The sequence below is a fragment of the Pocillopora damicornis genome, chromosome 5, assembly GCF_964200805.1.
Source record: "Pocillopora damicornis chromosome 5, jaPocDami1.2, whole genome shotgun sequence".
Taxonomy (NCBI): domain Eukaryota; kingdom Metazoa; phylum Cnidaria; class Anthozoa; order Scleractinia; family Pocilloporidae; genus Pocillopora; species Pocillopora damicornis.
The window spans coordinates 13,625,619-13,648,263 of NC_142674.1; the positions used below are offsets into that span (position 1 = coordinate 13,625,619).

Genomic DNA, 22,645 nt, shown 5'->3' on the forward strand with positions numbered 1-22,645 from the left:
TGCCATAACATCTAAAACTGATTTTATTAAAGAATAATATCTACCAAGAATTAGCAACTGAAACTTTGTATTCAAGATGTTGAAATTTTCTGGTGTATAATGAATATGTAATAGCATCTCAGCTATTGTATTATGTTGAGCTCATGTTGAGATCACTTTTCTGTTTCTATTCTTGCATTGAAAAAAATATTCAGATGTTTGGGGCAGTAATGCTCTGGTAAGTGTTGTCTCTGCAATGGAAATAATGTCCAAAATTTCATATTGTGTAGTTCCATAAATTATCCATACCCTCCCCATGAAAGGGATTTATCCTAAGACTCCCCCTCTCCACGCCCCTGAAAATTCCAATTACATGTACACTTCATACATTTCCTAAAGGTTTTTGACCTTTGAGAACCCCTCATATTCTGTCATAAATCAGAAGTTCTAAGAATACTTTCAATTTTTTTATTCAGAAATAACAGAAACTTTGGAGTGTCAAACCCTTCCAGAGACAACATTTGGGGAATGGAAGTTGCATACTGTACTGAGCCTTACCCACTGAGCCATCTTTCAATAACTGTTCTGTAGAGGGCACTTGCACACATTTGTGTTCTGGCAACTTTTGTGTGATTTTAGTTTATATTACTTCTTCAACAAGAAATGTATCTGTCGTCTCCACAACAGGCATTTTGATATTTTCTATAATGTATTACAGTTTATGCAACCATTTTGCATTCCATCCCCAAAATTTGAGATCTATCACAAACTTCATTTATCAAGCAACAACGCTACAAGGATCTTAAGTCTGCCATGGAAGATTCAAAAACCTTCTAGTTGGGGACAAAATACTGTGGAATGACCTTTAATTCAAAGTAACTGATAGGTATTCAGTTATACTATTCATATTGCAATGTTTAACTCACAGGGAGGGTGATGGTCTCCTTTAAAATGCACTTCAATATATGTGCAGCTTGTTCATCCCTGGGTATTTGATGGATATTGTTGGTAAAAAGAAAGAATGGCATATCTGCCACAACCTCTCATATAGCTGTTTGAAATCTTTCAGTGGCATGTCATAAAAATTTGGTGTTTCCCTGGGCTAAAAATTAACTCCAGTGCTTGATGGCCAGTCGAGACAGTTTCCTTGAATTCTTAGTGGCCCATCCCAATATGAAGAAGCCCTCGATTTCCTCTAGTTTAAAATGAAAAACTTGAATAAGTGCCCCATGGCTTTTAACTGAGCATTAACTAAAAGGAAAGAACACAAAAAGGCAATGCCCCCGGTAATGCCCCCGGTAATGCCATGAGACATTTTTCTTTAACATTTTGGCCATTCATTTGGCACTATAAAATTATTAGAGGTGTTAAGTGTTTTTATTTATTTAAGTAAATAAAGTTAACTGCAATAAAGTAACTTCAAGAATTTATTTGCACTTGTTGTAAAAATCATTGTAGAAAAAGCTGGGTTTTTGTTCAAAGACATTCTTGTATGCAGTGACTGTGGTTACAGGTATTTCTGGATAAGCCTATCAACAAATTCTTCCTCAAAGCAGAAACGTGTACCTCGAAACCATCCTGCACGGAACTCTAGGTATGTCCAGAGTCACGTGGCAGTCAGAAAATCAAAATGGTGTCTATATTTTGTGAATGTGGATTGCTTGTGAAATCACTGTTAAAATGGCTCGGAATTTCCACTTTAGAACTAAAAATTAACTAAAATGGATAATCTTAGAGTCCAGGCAAAGAAACGAAGAGAAGGGTAGTCCAATTGAACTATATATTGAGTTTTATTTTTAACTTTGTACTTTGAATAACTTACATTGCAACGTTATGAAATTCTGTAGCATAGTCGCACACTGGGCATTCAACCCTTAACTTTTGGTAGCCCTAGCAGGGTTCGACATTAACTTTTGAGGTAACTTGCCCCATTGGGCAACTGCCATTTAATTTTTAGTTGCCCCCCAAAAACTGTACTTGCCCTGTTCTAAAAGGTAGTTGCCCACTGACATTAAAATAAAAATTGCTTACAGTAGTGAGTATGGTGTGTTTTATTGTCTCTGAAAATTTGGGCGTCGTTGTCGCTCTCCTTTGTCCCACCAGTGTTGCAAGGCGCGAGCAGCATTGTATGATTCCAAATCTGGGCCATCAATAGAGATTCTCATTAAGTTATCAAGGGTTTCTGTTTCCAGGCGTGATCTCCAATCTGATTTGATACGTTTCAAGGTGCTAAAACCACGCTCACAACATGCCGTGGCCAATGGTAACACAAGCATTATCTCCACTAGCATGAGGATGTTAGGGAATCTTTCTGAATATTCTGCAAAGATTCTCTGCCACATGGGAAGCATCCTCAATTGGCTATGATTTCTCTTAATACAAACTTTGAGTTCTTGCCATTCTTGATCCACCAATTCCAAATCAAAATCATTTCTTTCAAGAAGTAGCTTGAAATGATCAACAAGAGTGTTCAGTTCTTGTTCCCCATACAGTGTCAGTTCATCATCACGATCAGGCCACAGGCTAGTGTTGAACATGTCAAAAGCAGCAATAACATCATTGGTATTCACATTAGCAAACCTGGTGTTTACATAGGCAACCATGGACCCAATTACTCTTTCTTTAAGCCTAGTGAAGGCAGCAATATCTCCATCTTGTCTGTTGAGTTCAACACCTTTGAAATGGTTACCATGATCTCCCACAGCTTCCAGAAACTGTGAAAGCTTTGCACCAGGTCTTACCACCAAGGCCTGCATAGACAAGCGAGTGCGTTCAATGGAATCTTTCACCTCCGCTAAAGTGACTGCGTCTTTCTGCATTACCAGGCTTAAATGACTGACAACATCAAGTGCATCAAGCATAAAGTGCATGAAAAGTACCTGTTTGAAGTCAGACATCTGTGTGGTGATTTTTCGGGCTCGTACTTGCATCACAGCACTGGCACCATTCCCTTGAGCAGCTGTGTTCTGAAAATGTGTGTAAATGATTGCAAAGTTGTGAAGGAATACCTTCAGTCCCCGGTGAAGGTGTGGGGTCCATCTTGTACCAAGTAAACTTACAGGCTTCAGTACACTAAGTTCCAGAACTTGGGCTAGCTCATTTAGTTCTCGTAAAGCCTTTGGAGAATAGTGATAATGTTTATAAATCCCTTGAAGAAGATCCTTCAGTTCTGTTAAAATGCTTTCATCCTTAAATGCATCAAGTATTGCAAGTTCCAATTTGTGCGCCACACAGTGCATTTCAATGAGGTGTGGGACATCATCTTTGATTTTCTTGAGTACTCCATTCTGTCTACCCATCATTACAGAAGCACCATCAGCACCAAATCCAACTAGTCCATCTTTCCAATTAATTACATTGGCATAATTAAATCCATTGTCAATTGCTTGCAAAATCCCATCAGCATTTGCATGTTTAACTGACTGCACAGTTAAAAATCTATTCACAGGTAACCCATTGTTAAGATACCTGACAAACAAAAGTTCTTGTTCTATAATACCAGAGTCTGTGGAACCATCTGCCATTGCTGAAAAGAAGCGAGGGCTTGCATTGTTTAGTTTTTCACTTAAGTCAGCTTTTAAAATTTCTGCAGATGATTCAATGAAGTTTTTACATGCATGATCATTGAAATAGGTGTTACCAAGCTCTACATCATTCTTTATTTGAAGCTCACACAAGCTCTTAAAACTGCTGAAGGGCATCTCTTCTTTTGCCACAAAGTATGCTGTGTTAAACAATTTCATCAACTTTCCTTGAACAGCACTTTCCATATTTCTCAAACCTTGTTCAATTGGGTTTTGTGGGTTACGTTTTGAGCGGTAAACATCAGCGCATCGCAAGTGTTGCTTGCTTTTGTTATGGGCACGAATGACACCAATTCGGAAATTATCTGAACCCTTGTAGAATGAGCTATTCTTGTCTGCATGTTCATTTACTTCCAAACAGTATTTACAGTACATTTTACCTCCAGCAAACTGGATCCAAGGAAAATCCTTTTCCCATTTTGGAAGGAACTTTCGTACTCTCGAAGTGCTGTCGTACTTTTTAGAAGCTGTTAAGTTGCTACAAACTTTTTTGGCAGGCGGCTGGAGATTATCGGATGGTTCTTTGTCTCGTTGTGGTTCTTTGTCCGACTTAGAGCTAAAAAATCGAGTAATTTTACCCGCCATTTTGAACACATGTGCATTCAAGATCTTTCTGTGCATCCTCTCATGAAGTGTACCGCTGACATGAGTGACGCATTTGCGATCTCACTCCCAGACGAGCGTTGAAAATCAAGGTGCTTTTACTGTTTAGCTACATACAAAAAAGACAACTTTTCTTGGTTTTCTGTTTTCTTTATTATTTCTAAGTGATTTAAATTATTATTTTTATTATTACTTCCAAGTTCCAGCAGTTGCCCTGCATGGAGGAAGCCAGTTGCCCACTGGGGCAACTGGCCTGAAGATTTCAGTTGCCCAAGCCAAATTTTACATGCCCCCGGGCAATAGGACACCCGTTAGTTTCGAACCCTGCCTAGTTAGTTTTAACTCGCCACCGGCGACCGTGTGACTGCCAATTTTTAGCCCTGGTTTCCCATAGGAGAGATTGTCAGATGAAAGACAGTAAACTAAACATATATTTTAAGGGCATACATAGCTGGGGCAGACATGTATCTTTAATATGGAATTCAAATGGAAATGATTTGTTGTGTTTTCAAACAATGTGGTAAAGAAAAGCATAAACTTGCAACTTAACACTTGATTGGCACCACCGTCTCTTTGCACGAAAAAGGTATACAAAAGGGCTATTCAATGGCTGAATTATGTAAATATGGTTCTTATTAATATTTACATTGCTAGGTGACAAATAACCTATATTTGAACAGCCGAAATAACAGTAGAATATATGTTGTACTCACAAAATATGCTGTTCTCCAATCCTCCTCCCCAATTGTTGCCTTAACTGCTATATGACGTGAAAGGAGAGCGCTCTTGCCAACCCCCTTGGAACCTGACAGATAGATAAATAGATAAGTAGATAGATAGACACAAGAGAATCTGTCACAACTGCTGCTTGGGAATTGCATCTTGCAAAATAATTATTACTAGTAATAAAAAGTAAATGTGCATCTAAAAAATTGCATTGCTGTGACACATTAATACTTAATTTGGTGACCATTTGCTGCGAATACTGTGAGATACCTTCAAGGTTAGGCACTTGCTAAAAACAATTACCATTGGTAGATTATTTTACTCAAGCTAATAAAGACCAGTTACTACTAAGCTTTTGTTACTTTCTTTGGTGTGTTTTTAACATATGCAAATTAGGACCTGCTTGACAAACAATAGAATCTGTGTATAATACACACTGCGATTTTGATGGTTATTTTTATAGAAAAATGCATATTATACACAGGTAAATATGGTACAGTTGAACCTTGGACCCTTGGGTTTGCCCTGCTTTTCTCAGGCATTTACTATTGGCTATCTTGAACTCAGCTACCTCAAACTCCTTATCTCGAACAAAGAGCAGCATCCCTTGTTCCTGTTTTACAAACAAATTTACCCCTCTATTGCAAACTCCCAGCTGTATGAGCAAATTGTTGCTTCCCTCGAGAGTTCAAGACTAGCTGGGTTCTGCACTGTACAGTTGCTAGTTTTGTGTAAACACAGAAAACAAGCATTTCCCACTATTTTCTACAGTAGAATTGTTTTAGGTAACTATAATGTCTTTTGCACATATTTTTTTAATTATTACTAAAAAAGGTAATTTTTATCTTCCTGAAATTTGCACTGTGATCAAGAAACTCCTCTGTTTGTCCGTTTTCTACTGCCAATGTAGACAACAGATACTGATTACAACAGCCATTCCATGCAACGCTACATCATTTGACATTACGCTGAGCCATTTCACACGATGCCACAGCATTTGTGTGTACGCTGTACCATAGGTATCAAAGTGACAGTAAAAGCATTGTAGTCCATAAGCAAAAAAGAAGTGAAGGAATGTTACAACTAGAATGGCTAGAATTAAACTGAGTCATTGTGTTGTGATCTGCATGAGCGGCCTAGGAACTCCATTGATAAGGTAAATAAGAGCACATAAAGTTTAAATAATGTACGTAGCCTTTTAATTCTATTTGCCTTTTTTCACTTTGAGTTTTCCTTTTTTTTGAGGGAAATAAACAGGAACTTAAGAAAACTCCTAGAAAAACAGTTCTAAGGGCTTTTGCTTAAAGCGGAAAAACTGATTTGCACATGTTCTCAAGATCGTGCATGAGATAACTGGATCTAACTGGATCTAACTGGATCTAACTGGATAACTGGATGCTCTATTTGGCATCACTTTAAGGAAATCTTTGTGTAAAAATACTATGGAAACACAAATTTTATAGCAAGAAACTCTTTTGTCATCTCCACTTTATACTTTCTCTGCTTCCCAAGAGTACTGGGTCAGATTGTTAAAAGCTGAGTTTCGATAACTAATTGTCAGTGTGAAATCTGATTTCATATCTGAAAGCTTTCAAATGAAATTCAGTCTACATGTACAATTCCTTTAGTCTCTGATTTGATGATTGGATGCCCTAAAAAAACTATGGTATATTATTTTAAAAGGCTTTTAAACAAAGTATTAAACATTCCCTGAATAAAATTTAACCCTGGGTTAGCTCTTATAAGTTTCAATTAAACTAAATTGTAATTTCAACAAGAAAAAGTTGTGATCATTTTTACACCAACAATTCCAGGCACAGCTGCAACATTTGCAATCTGCCTTATACCAGGAAGGAAACCACCAATACCTGAAGAGCATTTTAATTTAATTGTATAAAAGGAATAAGACAAATGCAGCAAATATAATTTCAAATGTTTAAAGTACTGTACCTTGAGTTCCAGCCCAGTACTTCAGCTCATCAAACATTAGTTTTTCGAGCAGCTTGTTTATATAGAAGATACCTTCAACCTTTAAAGAAAAAAAAAGAAAAGAATAGTTTGAACTTTAGAGTTGAATAGTTGCAATGTACACCTCAAGTCTTGTATCTGAAACAGAATGTAAAAATTTGTCCATGGTACTAATTAATCAGAACATCCTAATCCAGTACTTATTAGGACATTCTTGCATCAACAATTTCCAGCTAGACACCACAGTCTGCAACTAAGGGAAAAGGAGAGAAATTAGGGGGGATGGGGACAATAATGGATATAATCTGGGTTTGATGGAGGAAGTGAGGACAAAATATATTTGTCCAATTCAGTCAACCCTGTAATAAGCAGTCACCCACGGGAATATGGCGTCTAATACAGTGCAAGTGCTCGATACGATGTCACCTAAGACAGGTTTGACTGTAGTTCGCGAATTGACTGATTGAAACAAACAAACAAACAAACAAAAAGAAAATAGTTCTGACATGAGAGACGCGGAGGGGGGCAGGGGGCGGGGATTTGATCATAACGTGGGCAGAAAAGGTGGGGAAGAGGGGGGGGGGGGATTTGATCATAACGTGGGCAGAAAAGGTGGGGAAGAGGGGGGGGGGGGGAAAGAACAAAATCTAGTTGTCCCAGAAACAATTTTCTTTGTGACAAAACTTATTTCAAAGAAGGAAATTACTTTGACGGATATGGCAGGTGTAAGGGGATTTATATCGATGACCATAGCTTATTATCAACATTCTCACGTATGACATCGTCAGACGTGTATTTTGACGCGCACGCTACTCAGCTGGAGTTGAGCTTCCGAATTGATGTTTGGCGCGCGTTCACTTACCTTCATTTTTGGGACAAAGCCTTTCTTGATAAGAAACGAGTTTTCGTTTAAGCGCTCAATATAAATGCACTCCTCTTTGAATGTACGGTGTTCTTTCGCCATGTGATGTTAATCTTTTCATTCACGTTTCACAAAGGTTTCAGTGAACTCGGCGAAGGGAGAAAAGCCATGTAGCAATTAATCAGCGAATGACTCCCGTTTGAATATGCGCGCAGCACAAATTCTTAACCAGTCCTTCTCTGGAGGGTAATCCATAATGGCGGACGACGTGAAATTGTTTTTATTAATTCTCTAAGGATAAACCAAAACGGTTGTTTGTTATTTAAAAGAGCTTTTACATTCAGTTTCTCAACTAAAGCTCTTTGCTTATTGCTCCATAATGGCAGAGAAGAATTCGAAAGGGAAGAAGCGAAAATGAGAACCAGTAGAATTTGACGATCCTTTGTTCTTTGCGGGCGAAATGGATGGATTTGTGTCCCTTGAAGTCATGGAAGATTATCATCCAGAAGAGCTAGCAGGAATTGGTGCAGGTGGACTAGCTCAGAAGAAGAAAATAAAAGAACGGCCGCTGCAGGAGGTGAATTGCTTAAAGTGCTTTAAAACGTATCGCATGGTTAAATTTAGAAGATACAAATGTAAGATTCACTTCAAGCACGTGGTGAAATTACCCTTGTATTTTACGAGAAATTGGGAAAAATTATCTTTTTAAATTTTTTTGTTCATTTTTTTTTTATCTTAACTCATCTTTAATTATTAAATGTTGAGGGTTGTCCAATGCATCCAAATTGGGTTGAGTCGTTCACAAATCGACCCACCAGAAGTTAATTAGTGGTTAAGTCATCTTGTGATACTGGAAATCTGAATAAACCGTGCCTCTTAAGGTGGAAATGTCTTACCACAAGTCGATTTTCGAGATGCTTAATAATAATCCTCAACCTGACCCAAATGGAATGACTTGTCTCCTGAGTCAGATTGGGTGTATATATTGGACATGAGAATCAAAACTAAGATAACTGCCAGTCATACCTTAAATGAGAAAAGAAACAAACAAACAAACAAAAAGAAAACAACAACAACAACAACAACAACACTCACCACAAGAACTACATGGAAATACAGGAATTGACTGAAGTCATTGAGAGCAGTTTGTCCTAATTTTTTCAAAGACAGCAGACTGCATTGTCCAAAGGGCTCATGCATTTTTTCAGTCTTTACCCATAGGTGCACAATTATTTATATCTAAGAATAGAAGCTTCTTTTTGGTTTTCTCTAGAAGTTTGGCTCATGAAGAAAAAAAAAAGCTACATAGTATTGTCTTTTGATTTAAATCCTCAGGATAATCTGGAACAAACAGTTACCACACCATCCACACAACTTGAAAAAGCACGAAGAATGACCAACAGACAAAGGGAAAAAAGAAGAAGAAAAGAAAAACAAGGCCCAAAGTAGAGCCCAGTCAGAAGAGCAAAACAGAGTAGAAATGGTCACTGACAATAGACTGGTGGAAGATCCTCCAGGTAAGAGTTAATTTTAGGAATTATGGATGGGAAATGCACAAAACAAAGTACAATTTTACTCCAATGATTGTCCTTGAATTTTATCATCAAGAAGAGAATCAAACACATTTTGTGTAGATAATGTTATCTTGGAAAAGAGATAATTTTCTATAAATAATGGGAAATTGAACTAAGTGAAGTGCAATTTGGGCTGAAATAATATGCGTGATTTCAAAATCTAATGAGTGCACAGCGTGAGTTTGATTTGAAATCACAAGTATGATTTCAGACCAAAATTGCACGACACGAGGTTCAATTACCACTTTATTACATCCATTTCATTTTGAAATCACCCAAATACAGGACTTGGTAAGTTCAAATATTTTATTGATGCAGCACTGAGCTGGTCTGAAATTAAATTCATCCATTTTTTGGGGGGAAAAAGTAAGAGTTTTGGAAACAAAAGTTGCAAAATTTGCCATGCAATACTCTTTGTCTTTTATTTCCTGCAATTTGATCGGTTACTTTAAACAAGCCTTGAAATCTGATTGGTTGTTTTGTCTTTAGTGTAGCCTTCTCATTAGCTAGAAAAAAGATGCAATTTAAGGCAAAAAATGGTGCAATTTGTGAGTAAATCGCATCAATTAGAGCCAATCAGATTACAGGGACCACCAGTGATTTTAAAATGGGTGTAATAAATAATGTAATTTTACTGATAATTTTTTATTACTGTATTGTTATTTATTAATAAAGTATTTATTAATTTAGATTATAAAACCTTTATAAACATATTTCATATCTATACAGGTACAAATAACCCATTCCATTCAACTGTAATAAAATGATATTTCCCACTAACACTATAAGTTTAAGATGCAATCATATTTTATAGCCATTTATTTTGAATGAACTAAACTTTAGAGCCCATGGTAGATATGAGTGCTTGGGAAGTCCTTGGTGTTCCCAAAGAAGTTCAGAGAGGACTCAGTGAACAAAGTTTTACTACACCAACCCCTTTACAGACTCTCTCCCTTCTGCCTGCAATATTCCACCACAGGGACATCATTGGTGCAGCAGAAACAGTGAGTTGAATCAGAGCAGTTAGATTGGTGGAGGTCTCTTTTTTTATGTGTATTGTTTGTGTACTTGGTTTCACAACTATTGTGAAGATATGCAGGCATTCTATATCTTCCTATATATACATATTAGTTGGTTGATGGAACATTATTTATACAAAAATGTGCATTACAATAAGATTGTCAAGATAAGTCCCTTCAAGTTGTAAGTTTCGTAGTTCTCATATCATTTCGTAGTTCTCATATCATTTGTTGGATAATGCCTTGAAATTGTCTGTTGAAGTTATGATAAAATCACTTGGGAGAAGTTTAGCTTCCAGGAATGGCTGGTTTTTGAGGAGGTTATTATTTAAGGGTATTAATTAAAAAATATATGTATTTACTAGGGTTCAGGTAAAACACTAGCCTTTGGGATTCCAATTCTCACCCACGTCCTTGACCACAAGTCCAGTCAAGAAGCAGGTGAAACTACAGAAAATACTACCAAAAATAATGCTACAGAAGCCACAGAAACTGGTTATGGAAGGTCCAAGCTCAAAAAACTACTCCTGGTGTTGATAATGACACCAACCAGAGAATTGGCTCAGCAAATAAAAAATCATCTTAAACAGGCTGCAAAACACTCATCTTTAGAGGTAACTTTATGTACTTAAATTGACAATTTGGAAGTCATCTCCACAGTTAATTCTATTTTCCCATTGTTAGAAACCCCCTTATTACTTTATTTTTATTGGCCCAAGTCAATTTTGTCTTGTGAGCCTTCAATACTATTTTTTTCAATGTAGCAGAAGGCAAACCCATCTCTTGTTTGGAAAATTTTATTATGGGAAACATGATTTTGTAGCCTCAATAGGCTTAGGCAACTAAAATGACAATGAGTCAGCACTGAAAACACATTTATTCCCACAAACATAAATTCGATTGTTTTGTGATACCATATTCTGGAATGAAATATTTATTTTATCTACACCCCTTCAGCAGCAAAGTATATAAAAACCCTTCTGTTCAGAGTATTACGATCCTAATTTGTATAGGTTGAACTAAAATCAGGGCTGAAATACCTTAAGCCACTCCAATCTTTGCTTTCCATGAATCAAGTAAACCTTCTTGAAAGTTAAAATTCTCATTAAAATGTAATTCAGTCCATTTTAATAACTTTCGATTCTAATTCGTTACACTAATTTTGGTTTCAATTTGTAGAACCCGCGAAACAGGCCATATCGCAAGGGGAAAAATTTGCACAATCACGTCACGCAATACATCAAGCTGGGTTTGTCCAGTTGATTTTGATGGTCGCAGGGAAATGTCGAGTTTGTCGCTCAAAACCATTGTGGTCCATAAGAGCGTAACATCATTAGTTATGGAAATAAATCTTCGGAAAGGAGGGTTGGTTCATCGGGTTCCGTATACTAAATCTCGGGAGAAACTGCAAGAATTATTTCAGAGTGTATGTGTGTTGTTTTGTAAATATAAAAACTGTAACCTATTTCAACTTGTTTTTGTGTCCTTTTGAGCAACACCATATGTCTGTTATGACCAGAGTGCCAAATTTTATCCTTTAATTTTGATCTTCTCCACACTGCGTAGTTCATAACCTGATATTTGAACGTAAATTATCGAGAAGGCGCCTTCCGATCACCTTTGTCTACTTTGTAAGTCACGCAAGCGCGCAAGCGTTACGACCGATCACGTTTACGCAACGTTTTAGGACAACTCGGCATCTATCCTCCATTCAGTTGCTGTGAAAACCTAAAATCCTCAACGTAGAAGATAAACGAACGAAGTTTGAACGGTCAAAAGGAGATGTTGGTCAATTTTAAGAATCATGCAAATGATCTCTCACGAGCGCAATCTGATCACGCTAGTATGAAAAATATTTCGGCTGAAGTTTCCATATTTTGCTGAGAACTAACTGAATACATCTTTTAACTTGAAGCAAGATAGAATTCCGTGAGCTACATTGTTGCAGTCGCTGCGCACTGGACAAAATCTTTGAAATTTACACTTTCGATCGCTGTCCACAGGGGTGGTCTGGCCAGAAATCATTTTTGGCTTGTGGCGACGCAAAAAAAGAGAATTGGAGAAAAACTAAACAATTTTTGAAACATGTGTCTTAAACCCTTTCCATGGGCAAAAAATAAAAGGAAACTTTTTTTTCGACGGGAAGTTGAGAGGACCGCTCTTAGCGAGAGTGAAATGTATTGAGACCCCAGAATGTGAGAGAAATAGAGTCCTAAAGTGTGACGTCACGTTGCCATGACAGCATTTTTTTCTGGTCTAAACAGTTTAAACTCATACTTCAAACATGGCGTCTTTATCGATATGCTCACTCGTTTCTTTCTTTTCTGGAGAGCGGAAATCGCTTGATCGCGGAGAAAACCACTTCAAATCCGACCATGTCCAAAGCTTTATTTATTCCAGGGGAGTCATCAAAGGTGAAGTCCAAGCAAGCATGAAAAATAAGGACTACAAAGTCACAGTAAGTTGCCAATTTGGGATCACAACACGTATGTTCAATTCGAAGAACTCCCAACCCCGATTTCACCTCCAATTTAATGTTTATATTGCGGAATATATATTGCAACTTACGTGTCTGTTTCGAATTATCTTTTTATCAGATTTATCTCGATGAAAACCTTGAAATAAAAAACACAGAATGCGAGTGTCCTCGCGGCGAGTTCAAGTGCAGTCACGCGGCAGCCATATTTATTTATGGCATCCATAACCTTAGCAGGACGGACCTGCAATGCCAATGGAAACGAAAGCGAAAGGCACAAAGCGTACAGTCTGCAAGCCAGATGTTTCCAGCGCCACCGAAGAAGAAGGATTACAGCCCTTTGGCGCGCGATCCTAGCCGAGAAGATCGGATGTGGCTGTACAGCGAACTAAAGCGCTATGGCAAATTTACAGGGACCTGCTGGATCTTGAGTCCCGAACCACAACCTGCTACCCCTCTCCCGATCAAGACGATTGAGGATATCATTTACTCAGAAGGTTTCCTTATGGCATCTACGAAGGAAAAACAATCAGAGTACTTGATTGAGAATGCCAAAGTAGAGGAGAGAACCATAAATGTTGTGAGCACCCTCACGGCTGGCCAGCGAAACAGCCCTGCATGGCACCAAGCTCGTAGAGGCCGCCTGACTGCCAGTAATTTTGGCTCCGTCCTCCAGGCAAAAAGAGTTACACCGTCTCTTATCAAGCGACTACTTGGGGAATACAACTTGAGTGGAGTTAAAGCAATTGCATGGGGACAGGACAATGAGACTGAGGCCCTGAAATCCTTCACCAACATCACAAACTTTACACCTGTACAGACCGGCCTTTGGCTACACGAGTCGGGAGTTCTGGGTGCTTCCCCTGATGGACTTGTGGGAGACGACTCGGTGATTGAGTGTAAGTGCCCCTACACACATCGAAATGCGACAATCAAGGAAGCTTGTGGGCACAAAGACTTTTACTTGGAGGAGAAGGAAGGGAATTATACGCTGTCTACCACACATGTTTACTGGCATCAGTGTCAAGGCCAGATGTTCCTGACAAAGCGCAAATTCTGCTACTTTGTTGTATGGACCACAAAGGATAGTGTAGTTATCAAGATTGAACGAGATGAATCTTGGGAGCACAATATTACTATCTTGAGTGATTTTTACTTTCATCAACTATTCCCAAAGATTACCGAGGGAGAACTTTGAAAAGTGGTGCACAGATGCTGGACATAATCGGAGTGGGGGGGGGGGGGGGGGAGTGGGAGCTAATGTAAATAGGCAGTAGCTAATGTTAAAAGGTATTTTTTTAAATTTCATACATTAATTTCTTAATATAACATTACATATTCTACACTCAGATAGAGACACAAGATAAAGAACCCACATTTTTCCATTTAGCATAGTAACTTAATAATAAATTACATTCTTCCTGAAAGCAAGCTTAAACAATTTTTTTTTTGCAACCAATGGCTACTGGTAGCTGGTAACACTTATCCTGGTTACTCAACAGGGCCCAGGTACATAAAACTTATGCCACACTTAAGTAGGCTTGCATAGCAATGCAAAGGGAAGGGGTGAGAGCCAAAACAAAATCCATGCAGCACAGGTTATTTTTTCTGACTACCTCTCACCATCCCTTAAGCTAATTGAAGTGTGGCTTTAGTTTTATACACCTGGACTCAGGCTCCCAGCTTCACAGACACAAAAGTAAAACCTTTAAGCCAGCACGACTTTCACACTTGGAACTACTGGACGAAAGAATTCCATACTGGTCACATGCCCCTGACCTGGATTTAGTTGAAATGACAATTTAAGAATGTCACTGGTTTTCATTATAATCTATTTTCACAGAACACATAGTAGTTTGTATTAATGAACATAAAGGAGATGAATATCAGAAAAATGTAAAACTGACCACATCATATTTTTGACCAAAGCTATGTCAATACCATTTGATCTGTTACAGTAGGGCTTCTAGTAATACAAAAATAATATTAAAAACTCATTGTACTATAATTTAGTTGAAAAAAAGTTCTATTCAGTCAAATTCAAAGTCTTTGCAGCCATCCTTGATCAATGGATACTGCAAATTAACAAGAGCTGAGCACAGTTGGCATAGCTTGTCAGCATGGCACCTCAAAAATGCTGGGATGAAGCCAAGGATGCGAAAACTCTTAAGTCTTGCATTTGCACGCTCTACGTGGATGCGACATCGAGCTATTGATTTTGTCGCCCTTGTCTCACTCTCTGTAAACTTTCCATTGTTGAGAAATGGTGGTATGTTCACTGAAACACCTCTTGGAACTACATCGCTGATGAGAAAACCTTTGTCTGCCAGAACAAGATCACCAGCACTCAAATGTTTACAAAACCCAGACTCTTTAACCATGACCTTGTCACTGACTGAGCCAGGGAAAAGATCACTAACATAGGTTATAACTCCATTTGGGGCAACCCCTATAATGACTTTGAAAGAGTTCATTCCCCTGTAGCTGGAATATGTAGCATTCTGCTGGGACATGAGCTTAGGTGCAGCAATTTCAATGTCTGTACAATCAATCACAATGCGGCAACTGCTGTACTCAGAGAAAGAAGATGGCAAACACATCTTGTTCTTTTCTCTAGATGGCACAGTTGTCATGATGTCTTTGAACAGGAGAGAATGCAGAACATGGACAAAAGTTAGTACTATGTTAGCAACAGTTGCAACACTGCATGAAAACAACTGGGCTAAATGTAGATTGGTATAATTTTGTTTCAGTTTCATCAGAGTGATAAATATCTGGTCCTCAAGTGTGATCGCCTCAACCTTCCATCCAGCATAATAGTTTATTTCACCCTTGAATCTTGAAACATATCCCACAACAATATCAAAAACATCCTTAGTGGGTAGACCTGTCTCCATCCGTATCACCTCAGGGCTCAAGCTCTTAGCAGAGTAGTGTGCACTATAGTAACTTGACACTTCCTTGTGTTTAGCAAGTTCTGTTGAAGTCATATCAAGCTCTATTGACAGCAGAGCTTCTTTGGAACTTGTCTTTTCCTCTTGTGAGCATTCAGTGGAACATGGTTCAGAGTTCTCTTTAATCTCTTCAAGCACAGATGCTACAGTTGGTAATTTCGTGGGCTCGGCAGACACTTTCCGTTTTTTCTTGGGGGTAGGTGTACTGGGAGGTGTTGGTCCTGTACCTGGCAGCAAGTCCAAACTATCAAACAGCTTGTGCCTGTTTCTGTCACTGATGGTTGGCATATTTTCTTTTCGCCCATCTTTAAAGTGACAACTGCAAAGTCGCGAATGTTTGCTGGGCTTTCTATCTCCTCTCCTATAACAGAAAAAGACAGAAGCAGTTACTATACTTGCGCTTAAAAAACCCAAAGTTTAGTTGGTCACATGCTTAACCTTGTAGTCTAAGACGTGAATGCGAAGCGAGTATTTCTCTGAGCTTGTTACTTAATACTAGTTAGTGTAAAAGCTTTGATACTCACAACTATCATATAGTTTTTTAGTAACTAAATAATCTTAGATCAAGACTGAAGACAAGGAAAGGCAAAGCCGCGAGAAAAGAAATAAGACAAGAAAGAGAAACAGCTAATCGTGAATCAGTTTGAGATAAAAAAAAAAAACCAGCTATTTCTAATCGATGGTACAGCATCGAAATATATATTTTTCGAAAAATACTCACCTTACAAATGATATCCACTTATCATAGAATGTTTTATGTTTTTTCTGGTCTGGAAACGAAAAGAATCGGCAGCAGTGGCTTTCAGATGTGTGATTGCAATCTGGATGAAAACACTGGCCCATCGCAAACTTCGTCTCCGTGGCGTTTTGACTCGAATTATTGCTCACCAGGTGCTTTTGTCCGCTTATTATACTCTTCAATAGTAAGGCCAAAGGTTATCTTGATTCTCTTTATCTTATTTCTATTATTGGAGGATAAAATGCGCTATTATAGCTCTTGAAGTGTTCGAGGTCAACGACAATGTGTCACGCTAGGGACGCCATATTGGTTTGTTTAGACCACAGAATTCCGGTGCTATGGAAACGTGACGTAAGCACTTTAGGACTCTATTGTTGGAAGACTCTGCTAAGATTTTAATTGTAAGAGGGCCAAAGTACACGTAGGTGTGCATGGAGTTACTTGAGGAGATTTGAAGAATAATCCTTTTTCCAATGAATAATTCATTTGCTGACAATTCACCCCAAGACTCGTTCACTCTAAACTTCCCTTGTATCTTGGCCGTTTAGTTTACAAGTGAATGATGTTTTGGTATCAATGCTATGGAAATATGTTACTATATATGTGTACTACTCCACACTTGGGTGAAAATTAGCGATTTGACGTGAATACGCGTAAGGTTTAGTCGTATGTGTCACGCCATGTGAGGTAATCCGGGACAGTATTAGATTCTGGATTCCATCCTGTGGATTCCGGATTCCAGGTGCTAGATTCCGGATTCCCTCTCAAATTTCTTTTTAACTTTCCTTTTAAACAAAAACCAGACTGAGGAAAAATTTAAACTGAAATAAAAGTTTTGTACTACCCCGTGTAGGTCGCAAATAAATCCCAGACTATGACCAAGAAAAGCTTGTTTTCCTACGTGTAATTTGAGATGATGTTCGATTTTATGAGATTGTGCATAAAACGATGTTCAACCAGCTCAACTATACTCAAACCTTTGCAAAATCGCAAAAGATCTGCATTTACACAAATTTTCCAAGAATAACAGGTTCTCTTTTCTATACTTCATTTTTCTTTAAAAGGTTAACCGAGTCAAGTCACATTACTTCGGCTATGAATTCTCCAGAAAAATGATTCTATAAAGGTTTAAGGTGGCTTGTCGCGTTTTTTTTTTTTTCAAGTTTGACCCTAAAATCTGGTAATATCTTATTTTATTCGCACTGAGATAAGATGTTTTATTAAATATTCAAATTTTTTATTCCGAATGCCAAATATCAAAGAAAGCGGTTTACGTTCTAATAGCGAAAATTCTCCCGGCTCCCATAGGTGTCCATATATATCTTTGTTCAAAGTTTGTCCTTACTGGAAACGTGTGGTCCGTTGCCACGTTGGTGTTCCAAGCATATCCTGGGGAATTTGAGTGCTTTTGTCACGTAAACAATTTCTTTTGTCTCTCCAAATTTGCCAACCCATTGACCACGTGAGTGAACTGCACTCCACAGCGGTTGCATTGGTCATCATAAAACGCAGACTGCAGACCATGCAGACTGTGCAAACCGCACAGACCGTGCGGGCTGAGCTATTTTTTGTTTGCTTTTTTTAAACTGTGATTTACGTATGATAAAGGTGTATACATAACTTTCTTGCTCTTTTGGTAACGTTTTTCCAAGTTTTGGACACCACATGACGAAATTTTACGAGTTTATATCGAACTCTCGTTACCTAGCAAAGCAAAATCACAGGCTCAAGTTTCTCGAGCTCATGGAGATTAGCCCCACACGGCTAGATGTATTGCAGATGTTATTTTTGTGGACAGTGAAGCTGTTTTAGAGGTATGGAATGTGCTGTATGAACGAAGCAAATGATTACCAGGATCTTCACAAGACAGCCCAAAGAACTTTACGGTAAAGAAAGTGCTGCAAGCTAAAATTGAACTTTTCTAGGAATAAGATTTTTGAATCGGAGTAGAAGACTGAATAATAGCTATTAAGGAACTTTGGCCATTACAGTATCGAAGTCGACTGAGTGATAGGTCATGACTGAATTTGTCGTTGTCACGCGAGCTGTAGCGGTCAAAATTCTGCAGCGAACAAAGCGCGCTCTACATGATCTGCACGGTCTGCAGTCTACGTTTTAGCATGACCGTGGTTGCATGGATGCACATGAAAGCCGTTAATACGATTTGAAAATGATCTTCAGCAAATGGATTCTGGATTCATTATCTAGCGGGATTCTGAATTCCAATGCCCAGTATTCCGGACTCCACAAGCAAAAATTTCCTGGATTCCGGAATCCTGATTACCTTACATGGGGCGATGTGTGAAATCTGATGACCCGATTCTACCTTGTCTCTCTCTGACCTGATGACCGAACAACATCCCAAGCTGTAAGCCAAGACTGGTGTGGTTAGGTGGCTTGATTTGTGATCCTTATTCCAATGGGACAAACTAATCCACAAAGCACCAGTTTTAACATGCAGCTCGGTCTACACTAAACGCTTCTATGAGTTGTGGCGCTGTGCAGCATTGTCTTCCATCTTTAAGAGCTCTTTTTCTTCGAACGCAATTTGCATTGCCATGGTAAAGTGAATTTTTTCTTTTGTTTTGTTTCTTTTGAAGGCTCTACTTCCCCCTTTCTCTCGAGTTTGGGTCAGGTCTCATTTCCCAAACAGTTTCCGGGTATCGCCAAGGATTTTTTATGACACGATTGACAAACAGCACCAGAAATAAAAAGAAAAGTGCGAAAATGAGATGCAACTAGATCTCTACAAAGTTCTTCATCTTAACACTTGCATATCAAGGCGGTAAAAATCTGCATACGTATTCTTTGATAATAATTATGTTTTTGTATTATACCATCATGCGAGCCAAATGCAACATGGAGACAAAACAGGTTAAGTCAATCCTTGATTTAGTGGATCACGTTCTGCAGAGTCCTAATCCATCGATCTGAATTCAATTAATTTGGTGTGAAGGAAACACTTCAACTGCTGATATCTGGACTTATAATGAGCTTGCAAATTTTACAACTTGAATATAATAAAACCTATAAAGAGTTAACAATAATCCTTACACAGAACTTGCAAACTGGTAATGTTCTCTCACTTGGACAATCGGGTCTCTGATAGGCAGTTTAGTTACACTTCTTACGCTCTCATTATTCTTGCAAGCAAATGAGATTCTCGATAATGGACAAGTTATCATTCTCTTAAATGCGGCACGGAATTTCTTCGTAAGGTATATCAGGAGCCACGGGTAAACAACGCTGTTTGCATGTCCACACCAATAGCCTAACAGCATAATATAATATGGCAGCGATTCACAGACACTGAAGTCAATGGCCAAAATCATATGATACGCGTGCGCTAGAAGCCAGCAAAGTGCAAAAGCAACAACGACAGCTATCAAAATATGAATCACTTGACGCTTGGTAGCGTGGGCCCGAGTTGTTGCGCGATTGTTGATGGCAATGCCCGGCAGTTTGTGCCTGTGGAGTGTACGACAGACGTGTCCATAGAGAATGCACATGGTAACTAGGGGCACTAAGAAGATGATGACTACGATGTAAAGAAGATACCTCTCAAAGCTGCTTGAGTCTCGCCAAACTGAGTAAACTTAAATTCTATCCTGGAGTTCTTAACTTTGATTGTGATCAGCCATGGAGTCATCAGACACATTGAAGTGATCCAAATTGTGGGAACCAAGATCTTTTTGTTCCTAAAGCGAGGAAACTTTTGCATGGGAAGGACAATCCCGAAGAAGAAGTCAAAAGCCACGGCTGTTAGAGAGAAGACGGACGCTGTGACCGCCACGAAGAAAACAACATCGATCCACAGATTGTCAAAAATGATTTGTTCCATCGACTGAGGCATGACAACAGCTGTTACGAGCAAGTCGGCCACAGCGAGTTTGACGCACATGAAGCTTGTTAATATTCTTGTTTCTGGCCTCTTGTACAGAATATAGATCACCAAAATGTTTCCAACTAAGGCCATTGAAATGATTGCGGTATATAAGATGGCGAAGGTGAGTTTAATTCTTGATGGGTACGTGAATGGAGGCTGCGTTGTGGAGCCTGAAAGAGAATGAAGTACCATGGTTAAAGCAAAAATAAAGGAAATAGGTCTGCAACGCGCGCGTACACCGAAAGGCGACACAGATAGTGACGATGTGCAATAATAATTATTGGAAAAACATCAATTAAACCCAAGCTTTTTTCATCATTGAAGAGTGCATCACTTCTGTCATAAAGGGATATGCCCTTGATCGGTGGAAAATGTCAAAGCTGTTTGTGCTTTGCGTTTTTCACAAGTATTGCAGCAGCAACAATGGTAGCGTTAGCTATTTTTTGGACACTTTCAAGCGCCATTTTTGAAGGTGGTTTTCCTACCGTTATCAGCCTGCGAGGACGTCAACATTTTTGGATCTGCAGCTTCCTAGTCTCTATTGTTTGAAGAAGTCAGCATAATTTATCTGAATACTTGGTTGACGGAATAAGCTCAGCTCTAAAAAAGTTGAGTCTTTATTTCAAGCAACGTTGCGTTCTTTGAATATTGGGTCTGCCAGGAAAAAAAGTGAATTTCAGATTATCACTGTCAAAATTACAAAAATCTAGATGTTTACCACAAAACGGCGCAGTTCAGCCAGCTTGCTTAACAGCCTCTTTCATTTTTTTTTTCTGGTTGTTGTTTTTTTGTCTTGTTTTGTTTTTGTTGTTTTCTATTGGTCAAAAATGTGCTGCACTTCTTTTCAGAACTAAAATTGTGTCAATCGTTTATTTCGATCACGAGAGAAAAAATCTGAGATCCGAGCTTAGTTAAAGAAATGAAAATGGAAAGTAATAACTTAGCTAAGAATCCTTACTCCTAGGGAAGGCATTTGTCACCCAAGTTATCGAATGATGGAAGCGCAAATTTTGTGTCAACCTTTTTTTCGTCATCTAAGCTATTTTGAAAGATGGTTTCGGCGGATTTATCGCATAACGAGAGAAAAAGATCAAAAACACCTGGGCAACAAAAATCATTAAAAAATAATCAAATTGACTAATAAAACAAAGTGCTTTATCTTCCCTTGTGCTATTGAAAACCCAGTTTGACGTGGTGAAATTCGTTCCTAAAAGGGAAAACTAAGATTTGTAACTATTTCCGTTGAAGCTAAGTGTTACCGCTTCCGAGAAAAGCTGCGAAATATTTTCTGGTTAGGTTGACGCCCCCCTGATTAGTTCTTTTTAGACCGAAAATTATAGTTAGCGTTTCAGTTCAAGATAAGACCCCGTGTGATCAAGATAGTCTTTGAATAGAATACAAGTTAGACCGTAATCCTCGATAAAGTAATCAAGATTCGCGAGCGTTGGTAAGCAATAACTTATTTTGTGATTATGTTATCTAGCTCGTAGTCGTTACTCAAAGCACAATTTATCGCTCGTTTTTACCTTTCTTTTGGTTCCTTTAACTGACGCGTGCTCGTTTCCAAAATCGAGATTATTCTTAAGCTAGATCACAATACTTAGGTGATTTCTTTACGTAATAACTTCAGTTTACCGCTTCGATATAATAATGCCCCAAGGAATAGGAAAAGGAATAAAGAAAGAAAAGATCCTATTTGGTTTGGTGTTTATCGCATGCGCGTGTATCAACCCGGGAATCGAATTTGCAACTCTAGCTTGAAAAGAAACATTTATTGATATTGATTCAATTATAATCCCGTTGATGCAAGATTTCGCATTCCACGTTTACATCTCGTCCCTTCGGCTGCTAACATGGCTAAAGCATGATCACTTAATTACAACGACGTTTGCCCGTAGGGGGCTTTAAAGAACAAAAAGAGTCTCAACTGATTTCAACTTCACACTTCCTCTGAAGAAGAAAAGATTCTCTATCTTCGAAAATTTCTCATCAGGAAACAACAACAAAGGTCCCCAGCTGCTTGAAGATACCGCTGGTTAGCATGCGTTTTATCGCAAGTTGAGAGAACGTCGTCCCCAGGTTCCAGACCACGCCAATTTTTCCCTTCCCTCCCCTTCCCCCGGACTGTTCTCTTAATCCCCTTGAAGAAACCGTCTTCTACAGCCAGTGCTGAAGAGTTTTATTACAGTTTTTTTCATAATGAGGGGATAGAAAATGAACTATAACAAGAAATAATAAAAAAGTTTTGATTGTCTTTAGCCGGCATAGTATTATA

At 38.5% G+C, this 22,645-nt stretch overlaps 4 protein-coding genes, 1 long non-coding RNA gene and 1 pseudogene across 6 annotated transcripts in view; 2 read left to right on the plus strand and 4 right to left on the minus strand.

Annotated features, from left to right (window-relative positions):
* LOC149045431 (RNA-splicing ligase RtcB homolog) overlaps positions 1-7,923 on the minus strand; it is a 9,293-nt gene extending 1,370 nt beyond the window's left edge. Inside the window, exons 1-4 of one of the 2 annotated variants that reach the window (XM_089208231.1) lie at positions 7,723-7,923; positions 6,843-6,921; positions 4,880-4,971; positions 7-230 (exon numbers count right to left, since the gene is read on the minus strand). In XM_089208231.1, the coding sequence (XP_089064357.1) occupies positions 153-230; positions 4,880-4,971; positions 6,843-6,921; positions 7,723-7,824 (351 nt within the window). In that variant the 5' untranslated portion in view covers positions 7,825-7,923 and the 3' untranslated portion in view covers positions 7-152. Of the gene's footprint in view, positions 1-6; positions 231-4,879; positions 4,972-6,842; positions 6,922-7,722 lie in introns of those variants that run through there. The other variant, XM_089208230.1, reaches the window with a different exon arrangement.
* On the minus strand, positions 1,876-4,494 carry LOC149045432 (zinc finger protein 862-like). Its single transcript, XM_089208193.1, has one exon. The coding sequence runs from the start codon at positions 4,182-4,184 to the stop codon at positions 2,031-2,033; it is 2,154 nt and encodes a 717-aa protein (XP_089064319.1). The 5' UTR covers positions 4,185-4,494; the 3' UTR covers positions 1,876-2,030.
* A 2,216-nt stretch (positions 7,924-10,139) lies between the features above and the next one.
* LOC149045433 (uncharacterized) lies at positions 10,140-11,784 on the plus strand. Its single transcript, XR_016187259.1, has 2 exons — positions 10,140-10,929; positions 11,495-11,784. It is a non-coding gene; the product is annotated as an uncharacterized LOC149045433 (long non-coding RNA).
* A 743-nt stretch (positions 11,785-12,527) lies between these two features.
* On the plus strand, positions 12,528-14,836 carry LOC149045434 (uncharacterized). Its single transcript, XM_089208202.1, has 2 exons — positions 12,528-12,773; positions 12,913-14,836. The coding sequence occupies exons 1-2, from the start codon at positions 12,600-12,602 to the stop codon at positions 13,987-13,989; spliced, it is 1,251 nt and encodes a 416-aa protein (XP_089064328.1). The 5' UTR covers positions 12,528-12,599; the 3' UTR covers positions 13,990-14,836.
* LOC149045435 (uncharacterized) lies at positions 14,070-16,857 on the minus strand. Its single transcript, XM_089208199.1, has 2 exons — positions 16,467-16,857; positions 14,070-16,106 (listed from the first exon to the last, which is right to left on the minus strand). The coding sequence occupies exons 1-2, from the start codon at positions 16,586-16,588 to the stop codon at positions 14,822-14,824; spliced, it is 1,407 nt and encodes a 468-aa protein (XP_089064325.1). The 5' UTR covers positions 16,589-16,857; the 3' UTR covers positions 14,070-14,821.
* A 2,478-nt stretch (positions 16,858-19,335) lies between these two features.
* LOC149045436 (tachykinin-like peptides receptor 86C) lies at positions 19,336-20,562 on the minus strand (annotated as a pseudogene).
* Between the last annotated feature and the right edge of the window lie 2,083 nt (positions 20,563-22,645).

Coding starts and splice junctions, on each gene's coding strand:
- LOC149045432 (XM_089208193.1), bottom strand. CDS start 4,184: ATGCACAGAAAGATCTTGAATGCACATGTGTTCAAAATGGCGGGTAAA.
- LOC149045434 (XM_089208202.1), top strand. CDS start 12,600: ATGGCGTCTTTATCGATATGCTCACTCGTTTCTTTCTTTTCTGGAGAG. Junction 12,774..12,912: donor ATAAGGACTACAAAGTCACA/GTAAGTTGCCAA, acceptor TCTTTTTATCAG/ATTTATCTCGATGAAAACCT.
- LOC149045435 (XM_089208199.1), bottom strand. CDS start 16,588: ATGGGCCAGTGTTTTCATCCAGATTGCAATCACACATCTGAAAGCCAC. Junction 16,107..16,466: donor AAGTGGATATCATTTGTAAG/GTGAGTATTTTT, acceptor TTTCTGTTATAG/GAGAGGAGATAGAAAGCCCA.